This window comes from Sciurus carolinensis, chromosome 7 (assembly GCF_902686445.1).
Source record: "Sciurus carolinensis chromosome 7, mSciCar1.2, whole genome shotgun sequence".
Taxonomy (NCBI): Eukaryota; Metazoa; Chordata; class Mammalia; order Rodentia; family Sciuridae; genus Sciurus; species Sciurus carolinensis.
The window spans coordinates 123,567,664-123,594,119 of NC_062219.1; the positions used below are offsets into that span (position 1 = coordinate 123,567,664).

General features: G+C 47.5%; 3 protein-coding genes across 3 annotated transcripts; 2 read left to right on the top strand and 1 right to left on the bottom strand.

Annotated features, from left to right (window-relative positions):
* Window positions 1–345: 345 nt before the first annotated feature.
* Tcf19 (transcription factor 19) lies at window positions 346–4,440 on the bottom strand. Its single transcript, XM_047558525.1, is given in 5 exon segments — window positions 346–521; window positions 524–585; window positions 1,463–2,012; window positions 2,895–3,460; window positions 3,802–4,440. Coding segments are annotated over 4 exon segments (1,026 nt in total). The 5' UTR covers window positions 3,133–3,460; window positions 3,802–4,440.
* Window positions 4,311–15,680, top strand: Cchcr1 (coiled-coil alpha-helical rod protein 1). Its single transcript, XM_047558524.1, is given in 19 exon segments — window positions 4,311–4,463; window positions 5,482–5,548; window positions 5,630–5,843; window positions 7,362–7,665; window positions 8,235–8,398; window positions 8,479–8,614; window positions 8,792–8,902; window positions 9,019–9,168; window positions 9,664–9,774; window positions 9,870–9,976; window positions 12,401–12,513; window positions 12,706–12,751; window positions 12,897–13,057; window positions 13,184–13,372; window positions 13,450–13,551; window positions 14,546–14,697; window positions 14,811–14,982; window positions 15,409–15,489; window positions 15,492–15,680. Coding segments are annotated over 19 exon segments (2,502 nt in total). The 5' UTR covers window positions 4,311–4,382; the 3' UTR covers window positions 15,533–15,680.
* A 1,762-nt stretch (window positions 15,681–17,442) lies between these two features.
* Window positions 17,443–19,484, top strand: Psors1c2 (psoriasis susceptibility 1 candidate 2). The gene is made up of 2 exons (XM_047558960.1): window positions 17,443–17,567; window positions 18,165–19,484. Exons 1-2 carry the CDS (start codon window positions 17,516–17,518, stop codon window positions 18,518–18,520), a joined length of 408 nt encoding a protein of 135 aa, XP_047414916.1. The 5' UTR covers window positions 17,443–17,515; the 3' UTR covers window positions 18,521–19,484.
* The last annotated feature ends 6,972 nt before the right edge of the window (window positions 19,485–26,456 follow it).

Consider the following 26,456-nt stretch of genomic DNA (forward strand, 5'->3'; position numbering starts at 1 on the left):
ACTGGCAACTTCCCAGGCATAGCTTCTGCAGTTGATGTGTGCTGGATAATATATCCCGGTGTCCATGACAAGGTCTTACAGCTTGTAACAATGGGGATTTCCAGCTCACTGGCAACTTCTGGTAGAGGCAGCACTTTGGCAGGAAATTTTCTGTCACCTTGGCCACGAGAGCCTGCTTCAGGCCCTGAATTGGTGTCCATAGCAATGGACCTCTCCTTGTAGTCATTCCCTCCTGTGCAGGGAAGGAAAGAAGGGAAGCATTTCTTAGGATCCATTTGCACACTACTGTGTCCAATCCTGGATTGGAGGTGCCAGTTCTGTCCTCTGGTGCCTTGGTGGTGGGCGTTAGGTTTGGATCCCAACACAACACCCTGGGCATCAGAAATCGACCTCCCTGGCAGCCTGGATGCTGCAGCCAACACAAGCCACGTGGTACCAGATGTCACAACCATCACACTGAACCCAGGCCACTGTCTCTTCTTGGGGCAGGCTGTAACAAGGGGCTGCACAGGGTTCCCCAACCCAATTACAGGGGGAATCATGGGGGCACTCACTGGGTGCTTCTGAGGACGGCCACTTTGATTTCTAAAGGAAGTGACAAATACCAGGGTCACTGAAAACCTGCAGGAAAAACCTAAAATTTGGCCCTGGATAACCATAGGGTGGTCTAGAAAGACTCACTAGATAATGTGAGCCTTGGAAATTTAATTTTCTGCCTTTAAGCACTAGAAGAAAGGAGTTCAAGTCCTCAATGTAAAAAGGGACTTGTGGGCTATGGTGGTGCAAACCTGTAATCCCCCTTACACAGGAGGCTGAAGCAGGAGGCTCCAGGCCAGCCTGGGCAATTTAGTGAAACCCTCTATCAAAATAAAGAGGGCTGGGTATGTAGCTTGGTGGTAAGAGTGCCCCTGGGTTCAATCCCTAGCACCAAAAATAAATGAATCAAAAAGATTCAGGGTTGGGGTATAGCATGCTTGAGGCCCCAAGTTCAATCCCAAACAAAAGGATGTCAGTAGACAAGGAGTTCCTAATTTTATGTACTGTGCTGGGGGTAGGGGCCAGGACCACCTACATACTAAGCAAGTACTACCATTAAACCAACCAGGATTTTTCTCTGAGACTAGCTCTTGTCAAATTGCCCAGGCTGGCCTGAAACTTGATCCTCATGCCTCAGCCTCCCAAGTAACTAGGATTACAGGTGTGTACTACTACCCTTGGCCAAAGGGTTTTTTGGTTGTTGTTTTTCCCCCTGCACTCCTGTTGTTTTAATCAATGCCCCACATACCAACTTGCTTCCTCCTGTATTTATTTATCTGTCAGAGCTAACCCAGTTCCTGCCGTTCTAATGTCAATTCTTTTTGTTCACCTCCCAAGCAGAGGGGTTTCCACAGCCTAAGGCTCTAAAAAGGAATCAAAAGGCAGTGAAATACTAGGGTAGGCTCACAGTGAGGATGCCACTTACCCACTGGGTGTCAGTGAGGTTTTCTCCACACGGAGTTTCTTCCTGGGCTCTGTGAGGACTGGTTGGGGGTTCCCGGGAGCCTCACCCTCATCATCCAATTCTGCCAACACTCGGTGAGCAGATTTCCTCCGATTTCTTGGGGGTGGGGCAGGCGTGGTACCCACTTCCCTAGCTGGAGTAGGATCAGGCAGGGTCTGTGACCCACCCCCACTCCGGGAGAAAGTGAGGGGCTGGGGCTGGAGCTTGCTGAGGCTGCCGATGGAGTTGAGGATCAGTGTGGCCTTAGGGGCAGGGGAGAGGGTGCTGAGGGGCCGCTGTGGGGCCCCCTGGGAAGGCAGCATTGGCAGGAAACCAGCCTTGGCTTCTCCCCTAGACCGTGGGATAGTAATAGCAGCAAAGTCCTGAGGTTTGACCCGGACTTGTTGGAACATGAAGTAGAACTCCGAGGGGCTGGTTCCAGAGGGCCCTTCAGGGCCAAAGGTCAGGAGGTCACCATCACTCAACTCCAGCCTGTGGCCCCGTGGGAGTCGGACATTATTTACCAAAGTCCCTGTTGATGGTGGGGCATGAAACAATGACAAGAACAGAAATGACCAATCATGAGTAGGCAAATATGGACCTGTTTGGTTTTTCAGGGGGACATGGGAAAGAAAGTCAAATTCTCCCTCACATTTTAAACCCCTTGGCAAATGATGCCACCTGTAATCTCCCTACCTGGAAACTCCTCCCAAAGTGCTTAGGTTCAGTTCTCACATGCTCACTCAGTATAGCCTCAGACTGGTTTAGATTCTGGCTCTGCCACTTACCAGCTGTTTGTGCCTCATTTTCCTCGGCTGTTAATTGAGGGTGTTAGTGTCAACTACATCCAATGTGCTTTACAAGATACCTAGCTAATGACTACATGAATGTTGGCTACTATGGTCTAATGTTTATAGCACTCCCAGCACTGACTTTACCAAACTTTGTGTTATATAAAGGAAACTAAGACAGGGAAAGTAAAATGACAGGCCTGAAGTTTTACCAGGAGCTGGTGGCAGAACACAATTGAGCCCTGGCCTTCCGAGGCTTCTTGAGTCGAGAGGAAAGATACATGTTCAGATCATCATTATGAGTTACCTAACCAGGAACAAGATGCCTCAGCCAAGATGAGAACTGAGTCAAGCCTAAGCTTGACTCAAAACATCCCCACTGTGGCTCTTCCCTGATGATGACCTGTGCCCTGGACCTACCAAACCCTTTTGTAAGCTAAACAGAGCAAATAAATTCTGCAGAGTTGACAGTGCATGCTTCTGATGGAAATTCAAGAACTAGACTGACTGTCCAACCAACTTGATAGGGATTTTGGGAGGCAGATGACAGGGTCCCAGAAGATCCCCTTACTTATTCCAACTTGGAACTGCCCAGGCTTAATGCTGCTTTACTCAGCGCTTACCTTGGCTGCTGTGATCTTCCACACTGACCCTCCAGTCATCACCCCGGCGCTCAGCATGCAGCTCAGCATGGATTCCAGAGATGAGGCCGGGTTCCTGCTGGGGCCGCAGGGCCACATCACACAGGTCGGCCCTGCAGCCCAAGCGATAGGTGCAGCCAGCCCCCGTGGGGGGATGGAAAGTGTAGAGATCACCGCCTCTGCCACCCCCTATGCGTAGCAGTTGGAAGCAGGGTAGCATGGGTGGTGCCCCCACCACACCACCTTTCTTTCAGGAATCCATCACCTTTTCCACTCCTCAGCCATGCATCCCTGGCTGTAGTTAACAACGTATCAGTCTGAAACAAATGAGCTGTGCTGTGTGTAATTTCAACTTTGAGTACACAACTCTAGTAGTCAAAATTCAGAGCTCAAGTAGCCTGAACGCAATGTAAAGTTGATTATTAAACAGATTTGCTACCAAAGAATCCCAGGAAGGTGCTGGCCCAATGCAAAAACCGGAACACGTCCAATGACACCTCAGTTAAGTTGGATTCTTAGGCAGTCAAACATCCCGGGAAGCCTCCAATCTGCAATGCAACGAATCATACTTAGCCAGTTCCTGGGAAAATGCAAACTGGAGGTGTATGTGTATGTGTGTGTGTGTGTTTAGCGGGGGGCGGTCCTGTTATACAAACAGGAGCATGCAATACGGACGAATCACCTCCGTGTAATCTGGAGAAGAGAAGCTTGCTGTCAGACTTGCTTCTCCAAATAAGAGCACCCCTCCCAATCGACCGCGCTCCGCTCTTCTGGCCAATCCCTCACTCAGCTCGAACCCAAGTGAATTCACTGTCACCCCAAAGGGCAGTGCAAACGGGCCCCTAAATGGGCCCCTAAATGATTCAACAAAATGAATTTAACCCCTTACCTCCTGGCTTCTCTGGGTGGGATAAAACAGAGGAAGGCGCTCCTTGAGATTCCGCAAGGCAAAACGACCCTTTACGTCCCGGCACCAGCGCAGTTTCAGATCTACCCGCGTGGTGCACTCTCGGAGTGGTCTCTGCTCCAGGTAGTATCCTTTAGGCTTCTCTGCCAGGGCCAGTGCAACCGCTCCCGCAGCAGTTTGACAGCCAGGAAGCCGGGGCAGGGAGGGGCACGGCCTCTGCGCGCGGGCAGCGTCGACCCCTCCTTCGGAATTCCCGGGTAGACTTCGCGCCGAGCAAGCCCGCCCCCTGTGCCGTTCCTGATTGGCCTTCTCATTTACCCTCATCCTCTCTATTGGGCGGCGCTCCGGGTGGGTCCCCCGATCTCCCGCCTTCCGCCTTTTTTGATTAGTTTAGAAGTTTTCCCGGGTTCCGGGAGTAGGGAGGAGCCGACAGGGCGCGGAGATGCCTCGATGCGTTGATTGGGCGTAGCCTTAGATGCCAGTGCGCCTGCGTGCATCTTTCCCCCGCTTCCTTCCAGGGGGAAATTGGACTGGGGAGACCCGCTAAACCACCCGCCGTGCGCATGCACAGTGAGGGGAGGAGGCCGGGCTCGGAGCAAGGTGTAGGGGGTGTGGCCAAAGGACTGAGGGGGCTCTCGAGCTGGGTAAGGGGCGTTCCAGAAGAGTCGGTTGGGGGCGGGAAAGGGCTGAAGGGGTTCTGGGGTGGGTTCAGGGGGTCCACAAGGGAAGAGGGTCACAGGGGCCGGGATAAAGGAAAAGATGAGGTGTTCAAAACAGCTTTAGAGGCCGGCAAGATGAAGAGACCGGTGTATTTGGGAGACAGTAAAGAGAACAAAGCAGGCCATTAGCTGGGAGATGAGGGTGAAAGTGAGGGACCACAATAATCCCTTCAGGAAAAAATCAGATAGGATGTAAGAGGGGTCGTGGGTAGGAATCCCAGGTTTGGGTAAACAATAGATGAAATCGGTGGGAGGGTCAGGAAAAGTGGTCAGAGTCCACTCTGCGCTGTGGGACTGTAGAGAGAAGGGCAACAGGAGTTGAATCTGAGGGGATAGTAGAGAGAAACTGAGAGTAAAAGAGGTTTGGATGAGATGTCAGGAAGCTGGCTTTTCTGCCTCCTGCTTTAAGCTGCCTGGATTCCCAGGGTTCCCAGAGAGACAACTACCCCTACATGTGCCACATTCTTCTGGGGCCAGGCCTTCGGCCAGCACTTTAATAGGGAAGGATCCAGAAGTCATGGCTTTGTGGTGCCTTGATGGGATTCCCCAAGGCCTTGTTGAGTCATGGAGAGAACTCTGGAGATTGAGCTCAGGGTCCCTGCACTGTGTACCTCCTTTCTCACCTCCAGCCCAGAGGAGGAAGGTAAAGGCCCTGCTCAGAATCTTAAAAGTAGGAATAAAGCCCTAAGAACCTCAACTTGGCCTATTTCAATAAATTCTGTCCACATCATGGTTATTGCCTGGTTCTATCAGGATCCAGGTTGGGATAAGCAAATGGACCTGGGTATCCCCTACCTTTTTTTGTGAAGTAGGAAAAAGGAGCTGAGAATTGCTGAATCTGGCTGTAATTTAAGGATTATGACTTGGTTATTGTAGGAGCTTTCTCTTTTGAAGGTGGCTTGAAAATTGAATTGGAATGTCCTTGTTTCTCCTTATTGTCCAGGGGAAGAAAGATGGCTGGAGAAAGAATGTAGAGCTGTCAGCCAGTGTGGAGATGTTGCCCCCTTCAGGTCAGTGGGGCCATGCAAGGGGTCCATTGATTGCCTCTTCCTGGGAAACTAATGACTATCTTTACTCTTATGATTCTTCAGGTTTCACTGGGCTGATTCCTCCCTCCCACTTCCAAGCCCGGCCCCTTCCAACTCCTTCAAGAATGGCTCCTTCCTGGGTCTCAGACATTTCCCTGGTCCAACCCCCAGCCCATCAAGATGTCTCAGAGAGGCGACTAGACACCCAGAGGTCTTCAGTGACCATGTTTGAACAGGGTGTTTCTGGAAATGGGCAAGGGCCAGGGCGAAGAGGCAGGTAGGGATCCATTGTTGCTGTTTTCTCATTCGTGCATGCTAGTGACCCTTTTTCTCTGAAGTAGATTCCTTGCCATATTTTAGCCCTTGGTTCAATAACTTGTGCATTTTTACGTAGGCAATTATTGGTACCTAAAATACATATATAACAAGGAGGGTTAGACTCTAGAGATGGGGTAAAAAATAAATGAGAGCCTGACTTAAATTTTCAACTCATACGGAATATAAATTTCTAAGAGAGGAGGTAGGTTGATCGTAACTAATTGGAAAGGGCCAAATAAAACAAGATGAAGTGCAGACTAGAAGTGTAGACGCACTACACTTGTGGTGCATGGGTTCATTCTGATGAAATAATTGAAGAACGCCTTTTTGGAGAACATACCATTGGATCTGGCCATGCTGTCTGTGAATGTGCTGTGAAAATTCTTTTTTGTGTGTGGTATGAATGTGGACTTTACCACTGAACTACATATCCAGTCCATTTTATTTTTTATTTTGAGATAGTCTCACTAAGTTGCCAAGGGTCTTGCTAAGTTGCAATTCTTGTTTCTGGAATTACAAGCATGTGCCTCTGTTTTTAGTTTTTATTTTGAGACAGTGTCTCTTTGAGTTACCCAGGCCGGCCTTAAACTTGTGATCCTTCTGCCTCAGCCTCTTGAGTTGCTGGGGTTATAAGCATGTGCCAATGTGCTCAGCAAAAATTCTTACTCTTGCTGTTTCATATATCTTTTCTCAAATGTACTGTCAATCCAGAGTGGGGATTACATCAAGGAGAAAGATGCATAATGAAGGTGGAGTACTAGACTAGTGTCAAGAGACAGAAATTCTATTTCTAGTTTGACTGCCAGGTAGGGAACCTTTGGCAAGTCACTTATTTTCCCTAGCCTAAGGATCCCTTTAACTTAAAAAAAAAAAAGTATGGTTCTTAATGAGGGAGTTGTCTCAGCCATGTTATGAGCTGGTTTAAATTTAAATGACACCAGTAAACTGTTCTCTGAAGGTTGGGAGTATGTCATTTATTATTCTGCCCTTTCAGACTCCTCATACAGCATGCCAAACACTTCGTAAAGGCCTATACCTAACATCTGACCTTGCCATATTCATACTGAAAGCTCAGGAAGTCTCTACTCCTAGGCCCATGCTTCCCTCATTTTTCTTAGTCAAATCAGAATTCGGAAGTCTTACATGTTTTTTTAACCTCTTCACTCAGAACTTGTGGCTTCCTGATTTATAAATTTGATGTTTGATACATCTCCCTGTGTGTAGGTCTCCAAAGAAAACTTGTTCTGTGATCTCACTAGCCATTAGGTCCTATGAACCCAGATAATGGACCTGTTATGTTTAGTAGGGCCTCAATGAATGACAGTGTTGATGTGAATACCGAGATCCCCATGCCCCAGCTTCATCTCCCACCTCCCCACATGGGACTGAGGGGTCCTCTTCTTGTCTCCATTTATGCCCTTGGCCCCCCTCTTAGTACAAGAGACACCTTCTTGTCTGTGCCATCCTGTCTTTGAAGGTCCGTAGAACTGCAGGAGTCTCAGGCCTTGAGCCAGCAGGCTGAGCTGATCTTTCGGCAGCTACAAGAGTTGCGGCAGCTGGAGGAGGAAGTCCGGGTCCTGCGGGAGACCTCACTGCAGCAAAAGATGAGACTGGAGGCCCAGTCCATGGAGCTGGAGGCTTTGGCACGGGCAGAGAAGGCTGGCCGAGCTGAGGCTGAGGGCCTGCGTGCTGCCTTGGCTGGGGCTGAGGTTATCCGCAAGAAACTAGAAGAGGAGAACCAGCGGGAGTTGGAGGAAGTTCAGAGGCTGCACAAAGAGCAGGTGAATGTGGGACCTGGAAGGGTTCACACTCCTAACCGAGTAACTGGGCAGGAACTTCCTTGCAAGGAGTAGTTATCAGAAGAGATCCCCAAGAGCAGTCGAGCCAGGAGGTCTTTGGCAAAGGAGTAAAGCAGGCAGCCTGGTGTTTTGGTCTCGTTCAGATTGCTTGTTTTTTAGGACTCAGGTGGCCTCTCACCACTTGAAGCCTTCCTTCCTCTTCCAGTAGGAAGTAGTTTTTCTCCCTACTTTATTCCAGGTACCTTGATTCCAGTGTGGTGGGGTACAGTGAGAAACATGGGCTGGCCCCTATAGAGGACTAAAGAAGGATGGTAATTCTGTCAGGAAACCCAGTGCTTCTTTTTTTTGACATCCCTGAGATAGGTCCTCCCCAGGACTTAATAACCAAATTGCCTGAGTTTCTGCCCTCATGGATGAAACTGACAGCTTAGGTGATCTGTTGGGTCTTTCTCTGAGGTCACAGACAGTGGGAATGGAGAGACAGGCCAAAACGGGAATAGTTTGGAAGGGCCTGATATAAGGTTGAGTTGAGCCCACTCTTCTCTCCACAGCTGTCCTCCTTGACACAGGCCCACCAAGAGGCTGTTTTTAGTTTGACCAACAAGGCTGAGGGCTTGGAGAAGTCTCTGAATAGTATAGAAACGAGGAGGGCAGGGGAAGTTAAGGAGCTGACTGTGGCCCAGAAGGAGACTGAACTGCTGCGGAAGGAGCTCAGGTAAATTGACAGGGATGGCTGAGGGGGCCCAGAATTTGGTGCCCCCCCTAATGGCTGCCCTGTTTCCATCTTGATCCTAGCAAGACACAAGAAGATTTGGAGGCTCAGGTGACACTGGTCGAGAATCTGAGGAAATATATGGGGGAACAAGGCCCTCTCGAGGCCCATAGCCAGGCATGGGAAAGAGAGCGGCAGGAGCTTCTGGATACTGTGCAGGTGGGAGAATATGGGATATGGGTCTGGAGGGAGACATCAGGAATCAGGGGATGTGGTCACCCTTGGAGGAGAGCTTAGTTCCCAAAAGTGTAGGCAGTGATGTTGCAGGGCCCAGACTGATGGGTGCCTTAGGACAGACATGGAGCCCCAAGATACTCTACTTTTCCTCCCTCACAGAACTTGCAGGAGGACCGAGATGGCCTGCATGCTACCGTGGAGCTGATGCAGGTGCGTGTGCAGAGCCTCAGGCACATGCTCACCCTGCAGGAGGAGGAGCTGACCAGGAAGGTAGGCCCTCCCAAGGCAGCCCATGGCCTCTGTTGCTCATGCAGGGCAGAGAAAAGCCAAAGATGGTAACTCCTTCCTCTGTTGCCCCAGGAGCTCACACTTTTCCCCATCTTCAGGTTCAATCATCAGATTTACTGGAGCCTGAGTTCACTAAGAAGTGCCAGTCCCTACTGAACCGCTGGCGGGAGAAGGTGTTTGCCCTCATGGTGCAGCTTAAGACCCAGGAGCTGGAGCACAGAGACTATGTGAAGCAGCTGAAAGGACAGGTCAGTGGCTGTGTTTCTTCCTGCATTCCTCCAAGTTCCTTGCACAGGAATGGCAATTATTCAACAGATATTTATTGAGTAGTTACCATGTGCAACCTGAACAAAGCAGACAAGACAACTCTGCTCTCAAAGAGTTTATGTTCTCGAACAGAGATTCAACCAGCAAATAAACAGGTAATGTCAAGCAAGCATATGTTCTGAAAAGGAGAATTTTAAAGATAATGTGACAGAGAGACCATAGTGGGCCTGCTTTAAGTAGTTTGGTCAGAGGTGGTGGGTGTTTGTGGATGGATCGGGCGTATTCCTCAAAGTGTGGGTACGTGGAACATGCTTCTGAAAGATTAATTGGACTCAGACTCTATTCTCAGGAACCCTAGCCAGTTATCTCCCTACATGGCATTTCATCAAAGACCTCTGCCCCTATCCTTTTGTCCCCAGTGGCCCCCACAGCTTTTGGCTCTAGACTGTCCTGCCAGGCTCCCTCTTCTCCCCCAGGTGGCTGAGCTTCAGGAACAAGTGACATCCCAGAGCCAGGAGCAGGCCATCCTGCAGCGCTCCCTGCAGGACAAAACTGCAGAGGTGGAGGTGGAGCGGACGGGTGCCAAGGTTAGTGTGTGAGACAGGCAAAGGGAAGGCAAGTAGCCTGAATTTGTGGACTGGGCCCCAGTGAGGGACCCTTTCCTTTACTTCATCCTCCCTAGGCCCTGCAGTTGGAACTGAATCGTGCTCAGGAGGCCAGGTGGCGGTGGCAGCAGCAGACAGCCTCAGCTGAGGAGCAGCTAAAGCTTGTGGCTGGTGCTATCAGCAGGTATCTGGGATGGAGGAATGGGTGGAGGAGCAGCTTCTTCAGCTGCTTCCCAGCTTCTGGGGCACCTTGGAATTGAAAAGCCTCAGGTGAGAAGGGCTGAAAAACTGGCAAATAGAGGATGCAGGGCTGAAGGCCTTTAACCCTCTGAAATATCACACCAGGATCTGTTGTTGTGAACTCCTACTGTGTATTGGGTGGGGCACTGCTACCTTCTGCAATTCAGTTGTAGTACCTGCTTGAGCAGGGAGAATCTCCACCTTCAGAACTGTTCAGGAATGGGGATGTGGATATATGATCTGCTGCTTCCTTTTTTTCTTCTTTCTTTCTTTCTTTTTTTTTTAATGTGGTGCTGGGGATCAAACCCAGGGCCTCATATATGCCTGGCAAGCCCTATTTGGTTGGAATAATTTTTATTAATATGTTAATTTGCAGTACTAGAGATGGAACTCAGGGGCACTGTATCACTGAGTTTTGTCCCCAGCATTTTTTATTTTTTATTTTGAGACAGGGTTTCATTAAGTTGCTGCCTCGGACTTGCAGTCCTTCCAAATCACTGGGATTATTGGCATGTGCCATTGTGCTTAGCTGGTTAGAAAATATTTTGTTTAAATCTATCCCCTACTTGCTCACTAGATAGATGTTCATCTAAATTGTATATTGGTGTCCTAAGTAAATTGCAGGCTTGTGTTTCATAGTAATTTCCTGGGTTTTTAATTCCTGATCATTGTTACAAAATCTTTAGTGAGACCTCTGAGGAACAGCTTTGCACTGATAACAGCCTCTCCTCAGTCCTCATCTGTACGATACATGAAGTAGGAGTCTTTTGAAGTAGGTAGTCTATACACTGCTTTTAGCATAGGCTTTCCTTAATGGATCAGTTAACAAATTTTGGTTTCACAAAGTTATGATGTAATCTTGGTTCTTGCTCACTATTCCCCTTGCTTGGATTGGTACCTTGAGGACTTATTCAGCTTTTAAAAGTTATGAAAAATTTAAGTGTGGCTCAGTGGTAGAATGCTTGCCTACCATGTGTGAGGCCCTGGGCTTAATCTCCAGTTCCCACTAAAAAACTTACACAGAAATAGACTAATTCTGAGGAGCCACTGCCCAGATTCAGTCCATTGCATGAATTTTCTACTTGTAGGAGAACAGAGATATGTCAAGGACAGAATTTTACTTTGGTCCCAGAAGATCACAAAACTGACTTTTGTTAATGATTTATTACTGAAGAGTCCTCCAGGCTTAAAGCAGTCCAGTTGGGTTGATGCCAGGTTTGTTAGCAACTCTTTAGATGACCTGGAAACTGCCAGAAAATGTTTTGTTTTGTTTTTAAAATTTATTTATTTTCATTCAGAAAATGGTTTTAATAAGAGCCACTGTAGGTGTTGAAGTACCTTCTCAAACAATTTTCAGGTGACAGTGGTCTTTGCTCTGCTGCCAGCTGTCATGTCATCATTTGTTTTTCTGTCAGGGGGCACTCATACTCTCCTAAGAAGGTTCTAGTCTTGGCCCCTCTTTGGGGGCCTCTTTCATTTCTGTTTTCCTGAGCCATGTCGGTCCTTCCTCTGTTTTATCCAGCTGATAAAAGCACATGAACTTGCCCTTCATTGGTATCAGGGAATCTGCATTCCTGGACTTGTGCCTGAGGGTAACTAGTCTGTGTTACATAATAGTAATAAAAAAACAGGTTCTGAGAAATAAACTTTGGAGTTCTTTGAAAATTTGTATGAGACAACACTATCTGTTATATGTTTTTAATAACAGCCCTATTGGGAGACTGAGGCAGGAAGATCACAAGTTTGAGGGTAGTTTAGGCAACTTAGACCTGTCTCAAAATAAAACTTCTAAAAAGTGCTAAGGAATTGTGTGCAGTGGCACTCACCTGTATTATCCCAGCAACTCAGGAAACTGAGGCAGAAGAATCACAGGTTCAGTGCCAGGCTCAGCAATTTAGTGAGGCCCTAAGCTACTTGTCTCAAAATAAAAAAAGAAAAGGTCCTGGGAGGTAGCTCGGTGGTACAGCACTCCTGAATCCAATCCCTAGTACCAAAAAGAAAAAAAGTCCTAAAGATGTAGCTCATTGGTAGTGTTTGCTATCAGGAATGACTTAGTGAGTATGTGTGTTTTATCAGCAATTGGATCATTTTTATCTTGACAGTTGTTAAAGGCCTTAAGCTTTCAGTTTCTCTGCTTGTGTTGGCTAAGGAATTTAGATGGGATTTGCAGGGCAGTTCCAATATGGGGTAAAGTGGCTGGGCACTAAGGTCCTATCCTTTTCATGGCTTCAGCTTCTCTTTTCTTCTCTCCTATTCTCCTTCCCTGCTTTCCTCGCTCATATAACAGATAGTGTTGTCTGTATAAGACCCTGCAGGTCTTTTGGGGATGAGGTTAGGGTGGAGGGTCAGTGACCTGTGCCTTCTCCAGCTCTCAGATCTGCTTCCAGAGCGCTATGACTAAGGTGGAACAGACTATAGCCCGGCTTCCCAGCCTCAGCAACAGACTCAGCTATGCTGTCCGCAAGGTCCACACCATTCAGGGTGGGTGGAGCAACTGTGAACATGTCCTGTCTGCCCCTATCTGCTTTGTCCCTCATCTTCTGGCCCAGCTCACTCTGATCCCACATCCATCTTCCTTGTTCCTGCTTGCCTTGTTCCTGTATTTCTTTCTTCCTTACTCCCCTGTTGCCCCTTTTTTCCTCTGTGTATTCATCTCTTTTTGCCTTTTCCCAGGCCTGATGGCTCGAAAACTGACTCTTGCTCAGCTGCGCCTGGAAAGGTGAAGTCTGGGCACTTTGAGGTGGAGGGGGTGTTATGGGGGTGGGTCTCTAGGGTGTTGGCTGCTGGAGTCCAAAACAGTGAGGACTGAGGAGGGATGGGGGCTGAGGGGTTAGGCAGTTGACCCTGTTTCTCTTCTGTCTTAGCTGCCCCCCACCTCCACCCCCTCCCCCACCTCCACCCCCACCCGACCTAGACATAAGCCTTGAGTTGGAGCAGCTTCGGGAAGAACGGAATCGCCTGGATGCAGAACTGCAGCTGAGTGCCCACCTTATCCATCAGGAAGTGGGCCGGGCCCGGGAGCAAGGTAGATCTAGATGGATGAAGGATGGATAGATAAATAGATGGGGGATATTGATGAAGAGGAGGAGGGAAGACTTGACATCTAGGGTACATGCACAAGGAGAGGTCTGAGTGAGTATGTTCTTCTAAGGGGAAGCAGAGCGGCAGCAACTGAGCAAGGTGGCCCAGCAGCTGGAACAGGAGCTACAGCAAACCCAGGAGTCCCTGGCCAACCTAGGACTACAGCTGGAAGCAGCTCGCCAGGGCCAGCAGGAGAGCACTGAAGAGGCTGCCAGTCTCCGACAGGAGCTGACTCAACAGCAGGAGATCTATGGGCAAGGTGTGGGAGAGGGACAGTGTGCTCCCCTTTGTGACGTGGGTTGGTTCCTCCTGACACTCACTGCACCTTCATCCCAGCTCTGCAAGAGAAGGTGGCTGAAGTGGAGACTCGACTGCGGGAACAGCTCTCAGATACAGAGAGGAGACTGAACGAGGCTCGGAGGGAGCAGGCCAAGGCTGGTGAGATGTGCCAGGGTGGACATGGGCCTTCTAGGAAGAAGGACTTGTTGAGACTTGAGGTTATTATTCCCCCTAAAACTTGTCTTAAAGTTTTTTATTGAAGCATGCATCCAGTGAAATTATAGGAATGGTACACATGAATTCTTACCTAGTGAACACACTATGAAGGTAGTGCCACATCAAGAAACAGCACGCACTGAGTGTAGTGGTGCATCCTATAACCCCAGCAACTCAGGAGACCCTGTCTCAAAATAAAAAAGTGCTGGGGTACCTGGCATGGTGGCACACATGTGTAATCCCAGTAACTTGAGAGGCTAAAGTGGGAGGATTGCAAATTCCAGGCCAGCCTCAGCAGCTTACTAAGACTCTCAAAATAAAATAAGGGCTTGGGTGTGTGGCTCAGTGGTAGAGGGCCTTTGGGTTCAGTCTCCTGTACCACACACACACACACACACACACAAAGGGCTGGAGATATAGCTTAGTGGTAGAGTGCTTCTGAGTTCAATCCCCAGCACCCCCTGAAAAAATCCTTTATTGACTATATCATCTCTAATTAGAGATGGCAGTTAACATTTGCCACATTTGCTCTCTTGTCTATACATGCACGTATTTAAATATACTTTTTTCATCATTTAAAGTAGGTTGCAAACATGATTGTTCAGCCAGATCTCCCACAAATAGGAAATTCTGTGTAACTATAATGCCATGATCATACTTTGGGAATATGAGCATTAACTGCACAAAATCTAATATCTAGCCCATATTCAGTTCTCCTCTAAGGAACTCCTGAATGGGTTGGGGGATGGAGGGGTACTTGAGTTCACAGGAACCTGGAGCATCTTCCCCTCCCACCTTTCCAGGTGTATGGAAGAGACACTGGGATCCACAGAACAGAGTGGGAACCTGCTGTGGCACTCCAATGTCCTTTTCATGGTGCCTGGCCACCTCTAGGCTGACACACACCCTCCCCCTCCATACCCTGGCTTCTCCACAGAGGTCTCCCTGCACCAAATCCAACGCAAAGCCACCAGGGAAAAGGAACGGAATCAGGAGCTCAGGCGTCTGCAGGATGAGGCCCGGAAGGAGGAGGGGCAGCGTCTGACCCGGCGAGTGCAGGAGCTGGAGAGGGACAAGAACCTCATGCTGGTAGGAGATTGAAGAGACCAGGGCCCATGGTTTACTGGTTGATAGGTAAAAGTGTGGAAGAAAGAGGGAAGGCTTTACCTGGGCTAGGTGGCGTTTAACCCTCTCCTTCCCAGGCCACCTTGCAGCAGGCGGGTCTCCTCTCCCATTACAAGCAGCAGCGACTGTTGGCAGTTCTTCCCTCCATACTGGATAAGGAGAAATCTGTGGAGTCCAACCCCTGGCCTCCCGAATCCTCAGTATCTGTACCACCGGCAGCAGCTCTGTGCACTAGGGGGTCCACAAAAGGTAATGGGCTAAGCATAAAGGGACAAATTGGGGCACTCGTGGCATCTACTCCAGACCCTTTTATGTATGTGTGCCTCTTCCATCCACACCCACCTTAAACCCAAGAAACTTCTCCCTCAAACCATCCTCTCCAGTACTAACCCTGTCCCTGTGTACAGCCCAGGGTCTTTTTGCGGGGCAGGTTCCAGGAATTGAACTCAGGGGCACTTGACCACGGAGCCACATTCCCAGCGCTATTTTGTATTTTATTAAGAGACAGAGTCTCACTGAGTGCTTAGTGCCTGGGCAGTCCTGAGGCTGGCTTTGAACTCTTGATCCTCCTGCCTCAGCCTCCCAGGCTGCTGGGATTACAGGTGTGTGCCACCACACCTGGCAAACTAGGGTCCTTTCTTGCTGGTTCCTATCACTTGTCGTCTTCTTTCCCAGGGTCCCTCTCTGTCCTGCTTGATAACCTACAGAGCCTGAGCGAGGCCATTTCCAGGGAGGAAGTTATTTGTCAAGGAGACAACCAGAATTCTGCTCCAGTCCACAGCTGAGCAGCTGCAGCTGAGAGCTGGAGGGGAAGCCTGCCTGAGGGCTGAATCCCCAGAAGGATCCTGGAGAACTGGGTAGGGGCCAGCCCAGTCCACTTCCCATCCAGCCTCACAGACACCAGCTTCCTCTAAGTGTGAATTCTCCGTCATAAATAAAGATGACTCCACGTGAACCATTGTCTGGAAGTGCTTGTTATCTTGGGGAATATGCTAGTTCTCCCTGCAGCCATCTTTCTTCCTGGGACTTTGAGAAGTGGTACCACACACAGCCCTTTCTCTCTATGGTACCTTTTTCCTAGCCTGCTTTAGAAATTTTTGAGAAGCTCTTGTTTTCCTTTATTCTCACCTTTTGTTTTAAAACTCTTTCTCTGGAAGATGATAAATGCCAGAAGGGAGAAAGATAAACATTCATTCATTCAACAAGAATCTTAGATCCAGGCAAGGCCTTTGCACCCAGGTGCCTACATTCTAGGTGCCTGTGTTCTAGTGGGAGAGACACATAGACCAGGACCTCAGGATAAATGAGTGCTTCAAACAAGAGCTAGGAAGAGGAAGTAAGATAAAGATACATGATAGAAGGGGACTCTGGGAGGGGCAGCTTTAGATGAGGGGCCAGGAGAGGCCTCTGAGGTGAGGCCTCTGAGACCAGGAGGGCTTAGTGGTGACCTAGATAGAGAATGATCAGGAAGAGGCCAATACTGGCAAGGAATATAGAATTTATTCCAAGGTTCGGGTCGAATTTACTTTTTTTTTTTTAATATATTTTTTATTTTGGTAGCACTAGGGATTGAATCCCCGGAGAGGACTCTACTACTGAGCCATATCTCTAGCCCTATTTTGTACTTGTATTTTATTTAGAGACAGGGTCTACACTGAGTTGCTTAGCACCTCGCCATTGCTGAGGCTGGCTTTGGACTCTCCATCCTCCTGTCTCAGCCTCCCTAGCCACTGGGATTACAGGCATGCACCACCGTGCCAGGCTCCCAGCCCTTTTTATATTTTTATTTTAAGACAGGTTTCCCTAAGTTGCTGAAGTAGATCTCAAACTTGTGATTCTCCTGCCTGTCTTTAGAGTAATTGGAAGTATAGGCATGTGCCCCAATGCCCAGCTCAACTGGCATTTTAAAGAGATGCATTTTTGAGCTGAGACCTAAAGAATGTGGCATTGAGAGGGGACAAAAAAGGCTAGAGCAAAGAGGGTTCCTGAGGAAGGAGGAAGAGGCCAGGGTTATAGGAGGGGCAGCTTCCTGAGCCTCTGGCTTGGGACTAATGCCACCAACTGTGGGTGGGGAGAGGAAAGCAGGATATCCTCATGTGTCTTTCCTCTTCACAGTCACCCCAGGTGGTTCCCACATGGAATTCCTTGGATGTCATTGGGAGGTCCCATCTAAGCAGGCACATAGTAGTGAGCAGCATGCCTGGTGCTGAGGAAGAAGTGTCAGGGGAAAAAGGAAGCTTCTTAAAATGAAGGGCAAGGGGGCTGAGGTCGGTGTGTTAGTGGGCACTGTCAGCTGCATCCCAGGTTTCAGAGGCTCCCCCCACCTCAGCTCAAGCGTCCTGCTTCACAGCCTTATAATTATGGTGCTTCCCCAAGCAGGGTTTACTCCCATTCTTTGGCTTCTGATAGTTACCAGGGATGAAAGGTGGAGGTCCCTGTGATTATGGAGATGACAGGTGGATATTGATTTCTGCAGGGTGTGGATGGAGCAGGTGTGAAAACAAGGGTGGGGTGACCATCTGGGTCAGTGATAGTGAGAGCTAGTGATTGGGTCTTGGGCTGGGGGACTAAAATGAGAGACGCCACAGTCAGGCTACCTGTTAGCCAGGGCCTTCCAAACAGGTTTGACCAGTTTGTTCCTGATGGGATTCCTTGTGTCACTGGGTCGGCCCCTCCCTATAGACTGGCCTCCTCCTCTTCATCCTCCCCTATAAAGCCTCTTGGGGTTCCCAGGCACCTAGACTCAGAGCACCCCACTTTTGGGGTCCAGTAGACAACCATAATGCTCAACTGGAAGCTACTGGGGATTCTGGTCCTTTGCCTGTTTGCTGGAGGTGAGCTGGGAGGAGGCCAGGAGTATCTTAGGAGTGATGGGGATGGCCAAGATGACCAACCCTTAGTGAAGATGACCACTAAGAAGGAAAGGGGGGAACCGGTTGGGTACACAGAGGTGGAGGGGATGCTGAAAAATTTTATGAGGGGAATAGTTCAGAGCATTTTGGCTTGGAATCAATATTTTGCTGTTGTGGGTGGGACCATGTAGCAATTTCAGAGTTCAGGTATGTGGGTTGAGTATTTATCGGACCTGGGGTCTGTGTTAGGGATGGTGGGATCATTGTAGAGATGGGCTGTGGATGCCACATAACAAAGTGTAGACCACTTTGGGGTACAGACCAGCCTGGTGCTCATGCCAGCTTTGGGGAAGTGTCAGATCCTTAACACTGGGCAAATGAATGGCTCAAGATAAATTTTCATGTCCTTTTAAGATTGTGGTATTTGTAAATGTATGGGGAGTGCTTTGAGAGTTACTTTGAGGTTTGTGGGGTCAGCTCAGGCTGTCCATCCCAGAGAGGTTCTGTTTCCTGGTCTACAGCTGGGGTGGGGAGGACGGGCCCTCTCCACCTCTTACCTTTCTCCTTTCTCTTCAACAGGAATCTCAGGCAGCAGGGACAAACCTTCTCCCCCAACCACAGATGGCAGAGAGGAGGAAAGCTCCCCAACATTGCCTCAGGGCCCTCCAATACCTGGTGACCCCTGGCCAGGGGCGCCCCCTCTGTTTGAGGACCCTACACCGCCAAGCCCTAACCGTCCCTGGAGAGACCTGCCTGAAACTAGTGTCTGGCCCCCTGAGCCTCCCAGCACGGATCCCCCTCAACCTCCTCGGCCTGATGACCCCTGGCCAGCAGGACCCCAGCCCCCAGAAAACCCGTGGCCACCTGCCCCTGAGGTAGACCATGGACTTCAGGATGAGCCAGATCTTGACCCTCCCCGGGAAGAGTACAGATAACAGGGATTCCCCAGGTGACTTGGACCTCCAGGCAGAGTGCTCCCAAGCCCATCTCTACCCTTATTTTTCCACTTAAACTGTCCCCAATTTTGCCTAACTTCTTAATTCCCTTCCTCATTCCCTCAATCTTATTCGAATTTGGAAGGAATCATCCATGTTTTGTGTCACCTTTAATATTCATACTTAGCATCCATATTTTCCCTCTTTTTTTTTCTTTGACAGCATAAGCACACACTCCTACCTCACCCAGTTCTCTCCCTGCCCCTGTCTCCCACCTTCTCTTCTCCATCCCTGGGACCTGGGAATGCTGGGCAGGACCAGCAGCACTGTGCTCTCTGCTGCCACCTGGTGGTGTATGACTGGGACCCATCAGTAAACAGTGGTGGTGCTTCCATGAAATGGAAAAATAAAAACCATGTTTTCTTAATTCTGAATCTAAGCGGCTTCTTTACCACTGATTATGGTTTTGAATATTCAGAAGCCCTTCTCACAACCCTAACTTGCCGAGGTCTGGAAGTAATTTGAATTTCTATCTTTCTTACATATCATGCAAAAGGGTGTAGGACTCTGCCAGTTAAGGGCTGAAAATACATCTGACAGAATCACAAGGATGTTCAGTCCCAAGTGCCTTCCTTTCAGGAACCCCTGTATTGAAGAGTGAGAAAGAAAGTTAGGTCTTTCTTTAAAGGCTTATAGTTTGCATGCTCTGGCAGTACATGCCACTTTCCCAGGGGTGTGTGGGCAATTTTAAGGGAATCAATTTCTGGATATATAAGTGTCTTTTCCTAAAATAAATCTCTTGCCCACCCTGAGTCTGTCAGGGTACTCTTCCTAGAGCTGCCAAATAAAGGTCAATGGGAAATGTAAATCAGTCCTTTTCATCTCATTAAGAGATGCATTTTCTTTCTTTCTTTCTCTTTTTTTTTTCTTTTTTCTTTTTTTTTGTGGTGCTGGGGATTGACAGGCACTCTACCAACTGAACTATATCCCCAGCCCCAAGAGATGCATTTTCAATAAAAGTTTACTTTTTAATGTCTAATTATTGCCAGTATTTGTTGTTTTGATCAATTGTCTTACAATAATTGTAATATGAACCCAGCGAAGAATAATCATTTATCAGAGTCCTATGGTCATAGGAAATAAATTTCAATTTATACACACATATTTGTTAGAGAGGTACAATAAAAGACTTACTAAAAAAGATATACAGCAAAATATAAAAGATCTACAATAAAAAATAAATTTCATTAGGGGAAATTCTATAGGAAAAAGAGAATGGAAAAGGAACTAAAGAGAAAAAGGAACTAGGTAAATTTTATTTGGTTAAAGGACTTGTTCATGTTTTTCTTAAATAGATATGAAAATCTATGGTATTATATTCTATCTGCTACACTTAAAAGAGTGATGTGACTTTTCACAGGTAAGTACTTTTAAATCCCTGGAAAATGTATTCTTTGCAATTTAGTTTTGTATTTAAACTGTTAGATATTGATTTTAAAATGTGTAAGGAATACATAGTTTTTCAAAATTCCTTTAGGGAGCAGTTAGTTCAAAAGGCAGGAGTTCAGAGATCTCAATCTCTTTAACTCTAGTGTCAATCAAGTGGCTGACCAGGGTGAGGGTTGAGGAAAGGATAAAAAAAAAATTGAGGTGTATGACCTTAAACTCACCCCATAGGATCCAGTTTGCTTTTGTGGTGACTCCCATTAAAATCTATAGATGACCCAAATGAAAAAAAATAAAACTAAGCTTAGGGTTTAATAATAATTTTCGAACACAAAAGAATTGTAGGGGTAAGCCTAGTAGGATTTTTGTTCTTTTTTTTTGCGTGGGGTGGGGGATGGTTACTCTGAACTGAACCCAGGGATTTTCTACCACTGAGCTACATCCCCAACCCTTTTTTTTTTTTTTTTTTTTTTCATTTTGAGGGAGAGTGTCACTAAGTTGCCCAGGCTTGCCTCTAACTTAAAGATTCTCCTGCCTCAATCTCTCCAAACTCTGGGAGTATAGGAGTGTGCCCCCGTGCTGGCCTTAGTAGGATTCAATAGTACCCAAAATAGATCAGATTCACCCATTCATTCATTTATTCATTCATTAATTATCTTACACCCTTAATATGTCCTCCAATTCCTGGAGTCATGGGAGATTATAAGAATATAAAGAGTAAAAATTTGTAGTTTCTTCTCAAGGAAGTTTAAAATGAAGCTAAGAGACAGGATTTACATGCAAGGTTATAACTAAGTATGTGAGTAAGCACCAAAGCAGTGACCTTGGTAGTAAATGCGGAGTTTAGAGTCACCACTGTGAGTAAGAACTATCAGAGGAGGCTCCCATAAGAATTGCCCAGGACCTGGAGGAAAGGTGGGCTGAGGCAGCTGGAAGGTCATGGCGTGCACGGCGCAGGTGCGTAAGCTGTCGGCTCCTGTTCACCTCTCATCCCTAGACCAGCAGCCTAAGTAAGCGGCAAAAGGACCCAGGAGCCTGTGTGGCCAGGCGATTGCAGGCCTCTGCCCGTGCGTGTGCCTTTCCCTCTGCTTGTAAGAGCAGGACTTGCTTCCTCTAACCCTCTTCCCCAACCAGTTGTGTCTCCTCTGAAAAGGATCAACCACACCACTGTCCACCTCCACCCAGCACGACACCTGTGGGCAATGGTTTTGTTAGCCCTGTCTTCTCCTCTCAGGCCATGTCCCTCTTGGGATCAGAGACTGTTGAGTTTGTATATTTCTTCTCGGTAGCCTTTACCATTTTAGTGCCTACTGACTGATTCCCATTGTGCTGTATCATTCCCAGTAGCCCAACCCATGCCTCTGGCTGGGCTGTGGGGATCTTTGCCTGGTGCCTGGTGCCTAGTGCTAGAAGTTTTTTTCTCCCACATCCTCATACACAACCCTCACCCCATTCCCACCCCAGGGTTTAACTAATAACTGACAGATACGAAAGCATTCAGTCCCCTGCATCAAAGTTGGCCTCCCTGAGACTCTGAATGATTTTACTCATTTGCTTGGCCTCCTTCCCTTCCAGGTCCCACTTTCAACTCTGCCACCCCCCCACCCCCCTCCTTCCACCGTACTGGGGATTGAACCCAGAGGAGTTCTATCACTGAGGCGCATCCTCAGCCCTTTTTAACTTTTGTTTGGAGACAGGGTTTCTGCTAAGTTGGCCAGGTTGGCCTCCTTTTGCCATTCCCTTGCCTCAGCTTCCTGATTTGCTGGCATCAGGCTTGCCCAAGCTCCATCACTTTTTTTTTTTTTTTTTGATACCAGGGATTGAACCCAAAAGTGCTCAACCACTGAACCACATCCCCAGCCCGTTTTATTTATTTATTTTTTATTTTGAAGTAGGGTCTTGCTGAGGCTGACTTTGAACTTGGGATCCTCCTGCCTCAGCATCCTGAGCCACTGGGATTAGAGGCATATGCCACCATATCTCACCAGGCTCTCAGCACTTTTTTTTTTAACTTTTTTTTTTTTTTTAATTGTAAACAAATGGGATACATGTTGTTTCTCTGTTTGCACATCTCAGCACTTTTTAATGTATCTTTCACTTGAATGTTTTTATCAGGGTATGCTACTTAAGACTCAAAGTATCATTTGCTATATACCATTGCAGCTGATTTTGCTGTAAATGTGCTATAGGGCATTGTTGCCAAATACTCTATAGATTAAGCTCTTGCTTAATTTACACAATAAGCCTATGTTTTCACCATTTCAAAGAAAAGAGTACCAGGGCCTTGTAGAAGTACAGTGACTTATGCAAGGTCATACATGGGAAATTGCAGAACTGGGATTTGAACTCTGGTCAGTGCTTTGCTAATAAGTCTGATTTTTTTTTTTTTAACCACTAATTATTCCATCTTTATTCATCTGTGTAACCCAGGTACAATGCAGTGCCTGAGCCAGGCTGTGCACTTAATGCATGTTTGTGTGTGTGTGTGTGTGTGTGTGTGTGTGTGTGTGTGTGTGTGTTTGTGGTGTTGGGGATTGAACGCAGGGCATGTGAGGCAAGCACTTTACCAACTGAGCTATATCCCCAACCCTTTAATGCATGTTTTGTCAGTGGGCGAATGCATTAATGAATGCCAAGTCAGGGCAGCAGAAAATATATTCAAATGGTTTCAGTGAGGAATATACCGGAGGAAGTGGGAGATACTGTTGGACAGACAGGATGGGGAAAATTAGGGAAGGTCTTGGTGCCAGACTCAGGAGCTTGTGTCTGAAATTCTTTCTCCTCTGTACAACAGTGCCCAAGGTGAGAAGGGATATATACTCATATGAGTGGGTACTCACGGCAGGGAGGTATGGAAGTATGCGATTGAGGTGGGGAAAGGAAGTCTGGGCCCCTAACACTAATCCTCATATCCTTCCAAGCCAGTGAGATAGTTAATTGGGAAAGGGAAGGGGGAGAAAAATTTCAAAGGAGAGAAAAAGTGAGAGAAAGATATAGGATCTTGCTGAGGTGCTTAGAACCTTGCTAAGTTGCTGAGGCTGGCTTTGAACTCTCGATCCTCTTGCCTCAGCCTCCCTAGCCGCTGGGATTATAGGCATGCACCATGATGCCCTGCTAAAGTGCCTTCTGTTAAACATCACTCCCCCCCCCCAAAAAAAAAAAAAAAACGAATAAAAGAAAGATAATAGAAAAAATAAGACCACACTGAGCATTAAGAGAGGTAATTTACCTAAGACATATTGCAGATGCCAAAATTAGACTGTCTGGCTTCAAACCAATTCTCAGTTTGATACAACAGGTGGGTTGAAAGGGAGAGAGAGGGAGGAAGCATGAGGTAATTGGGGATTTTAATACCTATTAATAGGCAGTGGGTATTGGCACTCAAACATACCATGTTTATTAGCTGGGGACACTGAGTGGGACTGGATGGTATGAGTATTAACACAGGGAGACCCATTGTGCTACCTTATCCATCAGGTTAGACAATGCCAATTGCTCTTTGTCTGCCTTGGCTGACCTCACCTAGGAGTGAATGCAGGGGACAGCGTCACATCTTATGTCAACAAGGAGTCATGGAATTAAATGATAGAATAGAATCACAGATTCATAGAACAATAGCATAGTACTTTGAACACAGCATATAGTCAATAAATGCTTGCCAATGAAAGAAAAGAACCCAGAACTAGTGTCCTGGTGTAGTCTAATTATAGAAGCCAAGTTACCCTGAGAAAGCATCGGGCACAGCCCTCAGCCTTTGGGCAGGCGAATCATGTCTTTGGACTAGACAGAGGAGATGGTTGTCTGCCCTGCTTTGAAGATCTCTAGGCAGAGAAACTCCAAACCACCCATTTGTTTCCCCATTTGTCCATACATCCAGCATTTATTGAGCTTCTGCTGTGTGGGATGCTGGGTCATGGTGACAATCCCAGGAAGCAGTTTCTGTCCTCCCTGCCCTCAAGGAGCTCTAGGTCTAGGGAGGAAATCAGCATGTCTGTCATGGCAATAAGATGGGATAAAAGTTAAATTAGAGAGGGCACATTTGAGGCAGAAGCCCAGGGAAAAAGTCCTGAGACCTTGGCCAGTTTTATGTTTGGAATTCATTTGACTGAAAAAGACTTGTTTTAGTATAAACGAGCTCTTGTACTGTACAGAATTTTCTTTCTTTCTTTCTTTTTTTCTCTGGGGTGCTTGGGATGGTACCCAAGGCCTTATGCACTGAATCACACTCCCAGTCTAATCTCCCCTTATTTTATTTGATTATTTTGGGATGGGGTCTTGCTTTGTTACCCAGAGAACTCCCAGGATCGAGTGATCCTCTGTGTGTTTGTAAGGGGGTGGGCACTGGGGATGGAACCCAGGGCCTTGTGCATACTAGGCAAATACTCTACCATTGAGCTGCAACCCCAGCCCCATGACTTCTGGTTTTTAATTAAGTGCCCTCTAGGTGCCTAGCATTGGTTCTAAAAACTTGTTGAATTAAAACAAATTCAGCCTGAAATCCTCAAAGGCAGTAAACAATTGTCCTCAATCTTTCCTTTCTGTAGCATAATCTCTACTCGTCTCTGTGGTGAGAACATCAGACTGTGAAGTAGGCTCTTGTCCCTACTCAGTCATGTATTCTCTGTGTAGTCTTGGGATGTGACTCTAGGGAATTCCTTTAATAATCTCTAAACTTGCACACAAGGCTGAGAGCCCCGGTTTCTTGTGCGTGGGTGTTTCTCACACGGCCACCAGAGGGCAGCATAGAGGCTCCTCGTAAGGATTTTTCTTGGCTCCCCCTCCTTGCTTGTTGGTTTTATTAAAATCATGTGCTCCTGGGCCGTTGTCAGCACACACAAGAATCCTCTTAGACCTAAAGGGGATCCCTCAAGGCCAGCCAGACACCTAAGGTAAGGTGAAGTGAGGCAGGCTCTGGAGCCCTCAGGAAAATGCAGCTCTCAGACTGCTTGGTCAACAATCATTACTTGTTCTTTCTCTCATGGATTATTTATTGAGTTCCTTCAAAAGCAGGTGCTCTAGGGGTGTGGAAACAGCAGTGAGGCAAAGGAATGGGGTTAGCATTCTCACAGGACTTACCTTCTAGTGGGGGACTTGAAGGCTTAACATGGGTACAGGATATCTGTAATATGATGTTGTGTAGTGATAAATAATATGAAGCAGTAAGGCAGAGGAAGGAGTGATGGTTTGTGTATGGGGCTGGGACACACTTTTAAGTAGAAAAGTCATGGAGGGCAGGGAGCAGTGGTGCACACCTATAATCCCAGTGAGTCAAGAGACTGATACTAGGGGATAGCAAGTTCAAGGCCAGTCTCAGCAACTTAGGAGGCTCTCAACTTAGGGAGACCCTGTCTCAAAATAAAATACAATAAAAAGGGCCAGCTTAGTGGCCCTTAGCTTAGTGGATTCAATTGTCAAAACAAAAAAAGTTAAAAAAAAATGAAAGTCATAGAGGGTCTACCTAAGGAGATGACAGGTGACAAGAACTTGAAATGAGCAAGCAAACCAGGTTTATGGGACTATCTGGGGAGGAGAGGCAAAAACAGCTTGGTGTAGTCTGTAGACTGCAGCATCAGGATGCCAAGCTAAACCCCCAGATACTGGTAGTAAACATCATGTTTAACTCTCTGAACTTACTTTCCAAAGAACAAATAATAACTCCTAACTTCTCAGGTCATTGAGAGACTTTAGATAAATTCCATGCATGCAAATGTTTGCAATGAACTGAATGTCTTACACTGTCCAGGGATCAGAGTTGTTCTCTGGTGCAGATGGTGTAGTCCTGGGATCCGCCTCTCCGATAGGAGTCCATGCTTACTGGTCACCTGTGTGCTAGGTGGTGCATCGGGTGCCAGGGGAACTAGGGAACTGGAGAAACTCCCTGTCCATGAGGAACCCTTGACCAGAGGCATTCAGGTCAGAAGATCCCACAGGGGTCCTATTCCTGGGGCTCTGAGGGCCACACCCAGCCTAGAAGTTCCTCTCCTGGTACAACTCCTTCCAACTTCTCCCTAGGCCACAAGACCACAATCAGACTGTGCCCTGGGTCTCTCTCCCTTCCTCTCTTGCAAGTTTCTCCTGCATGGGTAAGGGAACTGCATCTCTAATTCTGGGTGACCAATAACAATAAAAAGCATTAATAACCCCGGTGGAAAGAATGACTGTTTAATAGGTGCACACAATGAGTAGACAAGGAGCACTGGTTTCCCTGATGCTGGCTCCACAGAACAGAGAAGGGGAAAATATTTTGTTACTCTGAGAGCTAATCACAGCCTCTGTCTGCATCTCCTCACAGGATGAGAGGGGTGGTGGCCAAATTAGATGTCACATAAATACGGCCATGAAGTCTTGAGCTCAGGGAGCATGACTGGTCCTCAGCTGACTCCCTGCTGCTTTGGGGAAGGAGGGGTGAAGGGATAAGATTGAGCATGCAGATAGCCTGATGGGCAGGGTCCTCACCTGTCAATTCCTCCTCTTTCAGGAGTTAAGCCTG

What these genes read in the sequence shown, in the direction of transcription:
- Psors1c2 (XM_047558960.1), top strand. Translation starts at nt 17,516, where the DNA reads ATGCTCAACTGGAAGCTACTGGGGATTCTGGTCCTTTGCCTGTTTGCT. An exon ending in CCTTTGCCTGTTTGCTGGAG is followed by an intron (nt 17,568 to 18,164) that starts GTGAGCTGGGAG and finishes TCTCTTCAACAG; the next exon opens with GAATCTCAGGCAGCAGGGAC.